This window comes from Aegilops tauschii, chromosome 7 (genome assembly GCF_002575655.3).
Source record: "Aegilops tauschii subsp. strangulata cultivar AL8/78 chromosome 7, Aet v6.0, whole genome shotgun sequence".
Taxonomy (NCBI): Eukaryota; Viridiplantae; Streptophyta; class Magnoliopsida; order Poales; family Poaceae; genus Aegilops; species Aegilops tauschii.
The window spans coordinates 28,685,977-28,693,530 of record NC_053041.3 but is presented as its reverse complement, the minus strand read 5'-3'; the positions used below and the strand labels follow the sequence as shown (position 1 = coordinate 28,693,530).

The window sequence follows — 7,554 nt, the reverse complement described above, 5'->3', positions numbered from 1 at the left end:
TATGCGATTGTGTATATAAATGTTCATCCAATTCTGCCCCTAATTTACCTTATATTTTGATCAGAAATTTGGTAAGTAAATTAAAGTGAAATTGGTTCAAAAGGTAAGTAAATTAGTGTGATTTAATACTATACGGGGAAGGTTGGACGAAGGGGTGATGGAAAGAAAGGTGAAATGGGAACCTTACGTTCTTTTTAAGTAGTAGAGATAATAAGAAAATGTTCACGGTATACTACAAAAAGTTCACCATCCATTATAAAAATGTTCATCGTATATTTGAAATTATTCAGTGAATACAATAATGTTCATTGTGTGTCTTCAAATTTGTTCCGGGTTAAATATTATGAAAATGTTCGACGTGTATTCCAAAAAATTTCAACGTATGTTAGAAAGATTCAATGTGTATTAAAAAATTCTCAACATATATACTCATATTTTATGAAAAAATTCACCGTATATTAAACATACTAATATAATAAAAAATGCTTTGTGTATTAATAAAATGGTCAACATATATTAAAAAATGTTCAACGGATATTAAAAAAGTTCAATGTAAAATAAAAACTAACCAAAAACCCAGCCCGGTATAGTAAACTAGATGATACATTATGGGCCGCAGCAGGCAGAGTGGAGCGGTCCAGCAGGCACGTGCCTGTGCGAAGCTCCCTCCTTTTATCCGAAATCATTAATAAAGGAGTACTCTTTGCAAATGTCATTTCCACCTCCCCAGGTTGCGACAAGTGGCGCACTGCATGCGCGCTACCTGTCGCAATCACTATGCCACTTATCGCAGCCTGGGTATTTTTGTAAACCGTGCATCCAAATCTGGAATCGTTTCCCCCATTGTATTTATGACGTCAAGATCTTCAAAACTAGATTGCATATTGATAGGTTTCGATTAACTTTTTTTCACCAAAAAAACGGACAGAATAGCCGAACAGGGAGCAGATTTTTTTCCCAAAGAGGCACAACTGTGCCTCTCATGGAAGCAAATCCGCGCGTCAATGAGAAGTAAATCTGTGCCTCTCGCGAAAGGAAAAAAAATACATTTTCCCTTTTCCGAGAGGCAGGACTATGCTTCTCACCAAAGCAAATCCGTGCTTTCATGATAAGTAAATATGTGCATCTTGTGGAAAGAAAAAAAATAAAACACATTTTTTCCCTTTATCGAAAGGTACGATTGTGCCTCTCGCGGAAGCAAATCCGTGCCTACACGAGAAATAAAGCTACGCCTCTCACGAAACGAAAAAATGCGTTTTTTCCTTTTCCAAGAGCCACAGCGGAAGCCAGAAAAAGGAAAAAAATCTTCTAAAAACAGAAAAAGCGTACAAAAAAGTAAAAGAAAAATTCCGGAAGAAGAGCCTAGAGCGCGTCATGTGGCGACGGCTTAGACTGCACCAAGTCCACCAAAAATGACCCTTGCGGGGGCTCCCGAAGAAGTACTCGCTGAACGTACGCCGGTTATTGTGGTTCAATGAAAATGCAATACTTGCCAACATATATAGAGCGAATCAACCTGTGGTTCGATGGTTGGAGAGACAGTGGTATTCTCAGCCCACCAGGGTTTAAGGAGACGTTCCTGTCGACGACGAGATGCTTACGGTGACTTTGTAAATCTCAAAATGATATGCCGGCTCAGTCTTTCGAAGGTGCTTATAGGGATAGGGTGTGCGTGCATACGTTCATAGATTGAGTGTATATGCGTATGTATGAGCGCTTGCGTCCATACTGTGTTAAAAAATAAAAAATATTAATAGAGCTTCCATAATAGGTTCGTGCGAGAGCAAGTAAAAATACTTTCTCTGTTCCAAAATAAGTGTGATGCAACTTTGTGAGAGATGATATTTCTTACTTAAAAAAGGCCAGTTGTCTGAAGTTACCAAATGGGCCAAACTATTCGAGACAAACGGAAGGACGTGCGGATCACATGCATGGTCCCATGTCCTCCTCCCACAACAACAATAATTCATGAAGCCAACGGCAGAAGCCAGGCGGCTACTGAAGTCGAGATCGAGACCGACTGATCCAGCAACCCGTGAGCACGCGGATTTTATATGCCATCGCGTCAGGAGCCCATGGGGCACAGCCGCATACGGCCAAACGCACAACACAGCGTTGAGGCTTGTAGCCTTGTGGGTGAGAGAGCTAGCCAGCTGAAGCAACAGCAAGGCGAAGCAAGCTCGCTAGCAAGGATGGGGTCCTTGCCGCCGGCGGGCGAGAGGCCGCACGCCGTGATGATGCCGTACCCGGCGCAGGGCCACGTGACGCCGATGCTGAAGCTGGCCAAGCTGCTCCACACCAGGGGCTTCCACATCACCTTCGTCAACAACGAGTTCAACCACCTCCGCCTGCTGGGCGCGCAGCAGTCGCAGGCCGCCGTGGACAGGCTCTGCAGCCTGCCGGGGTTCCGGTTCGCCACCATCGCCGACGGCCTTCCTCCGTCCGACCCCGAGGCCTCGCGGGACACCCCCGCCCTGATCTACTCCACCATGACCACCTGCCGTCCCAGGTTCAAGGAGCTCGTCGTCAAGCTCAACGAGGAGGCTGAGGCCTCCGGTGGCGCCGTGCCGCCTGTTACCTGCGTGGTGGCCGATAGCATCACGAGCTTCGCCATTAGCGTGGCGCGTGAGCTCGGCCTCCGCTGCGCCGTGCTCTGGACCGCCAGCGCCTGTGGTTTCATGGGCTACTACCACTACAAGGACCTACTCGACCGTGGAATCGTCCCTCTCAAAGGTATGTATGTATGTCTCTCTCTACATGCACGACAAAAAAAAGCTCTCTTCAACTACCAAGGTCTGTTCTTGTTTTTGTTGAAGTATGTACAAAGTCTAGCATGTCGTTGTGCACTCCTAAATATGTTGCATCTGAAGAATTTAAATTAGACGCAGACATAGTACTTATTATAGAACAATTCAATTGATGGCAACATTACATGCTAGTATAATTAATTTGTTGTTGGTGCAGAAGAAGCTCAGTTGAGCAATGGATACTTGGACAAGATCATCGACTGGATCCCGGCGATGCCCAAGGACCTGCGGCTACGTGACCTCCCGAGCTATTTGCGCACCACGGACCCCGATGACATCATGTTCAACTTCTTCATCCACGAGGTACCCGCCATGTCGCAGGCGTCGGCAGTGGTCATCAACACCTGGGACGAGCTCGACGCGCCCTTGCTTGATGCCATGTCCAAGCTCCTGCCGCCCATCTACACGGCGGGGCCACTCCATTTGACGGCTCGCAACAATGTGCCGGAGGAGAGCCCTATCTCCGGCATTGGGTCCAACCTGTGGAAGGAGCAGGACGCTCCCCTCCGGTGGCTCGACGGCCGCCCGCCGCGCTCCGTGGTGCACGTCAATTTCGGGAGCACCACGGTCATGTCCAAGGAGCATATGCTGGAGTTCGCGTGGGGGCTGGCCAACACTGGTTACGCCTTCCTATGGAACGTGCGGCCTGACCTCGTCAAGGGCGACGTCAAGGCCGCACTTCCGCCGGAGTTCTATGCGGCAACTGAGGGGCGGAGCATGCTGTCGACGTGGTGCCCGCAGCAGGAGGTGCTGGAGCACGAGGCCGTAGGGGTGTTCCTCACGCACTCTGGCTGGAACTCGTCACTGGAGGGCATCTGCGGCGGCGTGCCGATGGTGTGCTGGCCCTTCTTCGCGGAGCAGCAGACCAACTGCCGTTTCAAGTGTACGGAGTGGGGCATCGGTATGGAGATTGGGGATGACGTGAGGAGGACCGAGGTGGAGGCCATGATACGGGAGGCCATGGAGGGGGAGCAGGGGCGTGAGATGCGACGACGCGTGCTGGAGCTTCGCCAGAGTGCTGTGGCCTCTGCACGGCATGGCGGAAGGTCCATGCGCAATGTTGATAGGCTCATCAAGGAGGTGCTTCTGGCTTGAAACAAGCAAATTAAGCTGGTAAAAATAAATGGTTTGGCGAGTCTGAAGCGTTTATTAAGACGTAACCAACTCCTCTCCATTTGAAAGCTTAAGTCATGTTTTGAGTGATAATTTACATGGATTACCAAGATTTGCTACAAAGACGATTGAAATACTTCGGACATTTGTAGCTTTATTCACATCTACTCCCTGGGTCCCATAATGCAAGATGTTTTTTGACACTAATATAGTGTCAAAAAACGTGAGATGGAGGGAGTATGATTTACACTATAGGGATGTTATTATACGCCGAGTATCAGAAATAATCTGCAACACCCCAAATATACTTCGCTTTTACTCGGTGTTGGTTGACTCGACATCCTGCTTTCAAAAGCATTATACCGAAAGCATGAACCAGTTGTTTCTGAGCAGGAGTATGATTATGTGATGCATGAGGACCAACCATGTAACTTTGGATAGAAAGATGGGTAGACCGGGGGCTCTGGAACTCATGAATCATGATCATGTATCGCCGTGCGCCTTGAGTCCCATATAGAACTAAGCTGCACACGACAGTTTAGAGTCGATTTTTTGAAGATTCGTGTTGATTTCTAGCATAATGCGATCTAATGGATGCTTTTATCGTCCCTTCGGGGACATCCGATAAAATTGAAACGAAAAAAATAATGGATGCTTCTATCTATCGTGCAGAAATTGTGCACGTCGTCTCTCTAGCACTGCTCAATCCCATATGGCCCAAAGTGTAACCAAAATGGTCACGAAATCAGCATGCGGTACAGAATCTAGCGGTGAGAAAATATGTCGATTTTCATATGGCTCTGTAGTTCTGTTCATTGCTTTAACCAAGTCTGGGTCTGCTATCTCCCATGCATAGTGTGACATATAGTACAATCAAAGAGCAATCAAAGAGCAAGTGCCTCCAAGATCCCATCGATCCACATAGTGCACCCTTGGCCGTCGACCCCATGTTGCGTTGAGACGAGCATAGAGAACGTGCGACTGGCTTTTTTAACAGAGATATGCGGAAAGTGCGGTTGTAGTTCTCGATGTAGGGCCTGTGTTTTTTGGAGGCTTCACGCATGTGCCGCCCACTTCGCTCTTTCCCCTATAGGCCACTTCCTTCATTTGAGATTCTAGACTAATTATAGATGAACTAGCTTAGAAACCGAAAAACTAGGGAAGACAGCTAAGGGCATCTCCGACGCGGACCCCACCCGCATATGTTCGGACCGTGCGGTTCGGACTTGTTTTTCCATCCAACGCAGACCTGTATCAGTTTGCTCGGTGATCCGGACGCACTTTTTCCCGTAAAATTAAGACAAAGTGGGGGGGGGGGGGGGGGGTGTTTGCGTGCGTCCGGACCAGTGCCACATCTGATTTTGACTGCCCTGGTCCACCCAAACCCCCTCCCTCGCTTGCGCGTGCCTCGCGTCGAAAACGGTCAACGCCGCTCCAGAGCAGCAGTACCACATTCATGCCCGACCAAAGCCGGCACGACCTTTCACTGCCGCCGACATTGAAGTGGCGCGCCGGCCGAGAGAGCGCCGCCTGCGCCGCTTTCCGATGCACGCGACTGCTCTGCGTTCAAACGGCACCATGGCCGTCCGTCGCCCTACAATAATGACATGCACTTGCCGAGAAATCTACCCCGGCGCCACCCGTCCATCCGTCCGCCGCCCATCATTGCCTTCCACCCGCTATATAAACTACAGCCCCGGTCATAGCCACAATGATTCTTCTCTGGTCCCTTTCTCCTCTCCGCACCACGCCCACCATGCCCTACTCGTGCTTCAAAGCCCTCTGGGACGGACTCTCGTCCAAGCAGAAGAAGGAGATAGCCGCCATTGCTGCCGGCTGGCAGGACGGCAGGCAGATGGACGCAGCGACGTCCCAATGCAGGACACGGCCGAGGACGAACCAGCGCCACCCTCCTCGCCGGTGCATTGCCGGTATCACCATCGACGAGGCACGTTCCCACTATATGGACATGGTGCGGGAGGAGCGGGAGGCCAAGTTCCGGAGGCGCAGGCCGAAAAGGCCTAAAACCTTTGTCTCCTCGACGAGCACCGGCAAGCGGAGGAGCAACTCGCTGCCTGCATGGCCATCGTGCCGGACACAGACATGCATGGCGGAGCAGGCGGCGCTGCTCGAGTCCCACCGCTCCGCCTGCGACATCTGTCGTGACCACTGATGGTATTGCCATTATCAGGTGGAACTACATGCCGCCTATGAGAAGATGGACAAGGTGGCGGATGAGGTGTTCGGCAAGCGACGAGAATGGCATCGCTGGCTCTGCCAAGGCCGCGCCCCGCCGCCACGACCACGGAGCCGGCACGTCTGCGAGCTCCACCGCAGCGACAAAGAGTAGTGCATGGTTGGTCACCGCCGCTCGGGTCCCAAGAAGGCTACCGCTCTTCCCCTCCGCTGAAGCCAAGCTTGGCGGGCTTAATAGGCTGATTAGCGCTCAGGCTGCGGTGGTGGAGGCTACGGACGCAGAGTTAGAGAGCGCCGAGGCGGAACTGGAGAAGGCGAAGACAACAACCGGAGCTTCAGTTCTCGGGGCTCATGCCGAGCATGAGGAACGGGCGCCGGCGATCATTTAGATTAGGTTTAGAATATGGTTTAGTTAAAAATTATCCAAGATGTAATGAATTTTGTCTGATTTATATGAAAAATGTCTGAATTATAACAAATGTGCTCAATTTATATGAAAATCTGCCATGTTTACATAAATTATGCCCGGTCTGTTAAAATGCAATTCAAAATGTATGCAGACAACATTGAATGACCGCCTCCCGCATCCATATCGACGGACTTGCAACCCAGTCCATATACGGATGCGCAAGAGAATTTATAGGCCAGCGTTAGAGATGCAAGAAGAAGTTGAGGAGGGGACAGACGCCAAAAGAACTGTTCAATCGGACCAATGCCGGAGGGATCGAAACCCATGCCGACATCGTCGTGGGCCGGCTCCACCACCGCCGCATTTGGCGGGCAGCGGGCGCGCGCAGCATCATTTTATTTGCTATCGACAGAGCCATTGTAGCCGCCAGCCGGAGATAGCAGCCCACGGGTTTGGTCTCCGGGCGGTTGGACCCAGATAAAAAGGTTGCAAAGTGACAAAATTACTTTCAGCTTAATAAACATGCAAGTGGAGGAGTAGCACCTAGTACGTCTGAAAGATTCGATTCATCAATGTTAGATCGCATAATAATTACAAAGTCTAATCACCCGTAAACGAATCATTTCAATTTACATCAGAATAAAAAAAATCGATGTAGAGTAACTTTACTAGTAACACAACGCATTTTAAGACATGTTTATCGCATGTAGTATTTTTTTTGAAAAATAGTTTATGGCATGTAGTTAATAAGAAGAAAGGTGTTTAGAGTAACATAACGCAATCGAAAGCAAAATGAATCTACAATCTAATAAATGCAATCATCTATGATACTATTTTTATGTTACTTTGCACTATGAAGGTACTAACATAAACTAGTGCCATATGCATGGGGGACCGGAACTGTTGCTCTCGGGTACCCGCACACCCTATATGCGCCAAAAAAGGTAATTCAAAAAAAGTTCAAAAACTTTCAAATCTTCTTTAGAATCAAACATGATCAAGTATTGTACTTGTATAAAAAGTTTGGAC

The 7,554-nt window shown here is 49.0% G+C and overlaps 1 protein-coding gene across 2 annotated transcripts; it reads left to right on the top strand.

Annotated features, from left to right (window-relative positions):
- The first annotated feature begins 1,691 nt into the window (after positions 1–1,691).
- Positions 1,692–4,056, top strand: LOC109732450 (7-deoxyloganetin glucosyltransferase). Of its 2 annotated transcripts, none has more exons than XM_020291627.4 (2): positions 1,692–2,733; positions 2,965–4,056. In XM_020291627.4, exons 1-2 carry the CDS (start codon positions 2,055–2,057, stop codon positions 3,900–3,902), a joined length of 1,617 nt encoding a protein of 538 aa, XP_020147216.1. In that variant the 5' UTR covers positions 1,692–2,054; the 3' UTR covers positions 3,903–4,056. The 2 variants fall into 2 exon arrangements, with proteins under 2 accessions (XP_020147216.1, XP_020147217.1); XM_020291628.4 differs by having other exon boundaries at positions 1,988–2,733; positions 2,968–4,056.
- Positions 4,057–7,554: the final 3,498 nt, after the last annotated feature.

Coding starts and splice junctions, on each gene's coding strand:
- LOC109732450 (XM_020291627.4), top strand. CDS start 2,055: ATGCCATCGCGTCAGGAGCCCATGGGGCACAGCCGCATACGGCCAAAC. Junction 2,734..2,964: donor TGGAATCGTCCCTCTCAAAG/GTATGTATGTAT, acceptor TTGTTGGTGCAG/AAGAAGCTCAGTTGAGCAAT.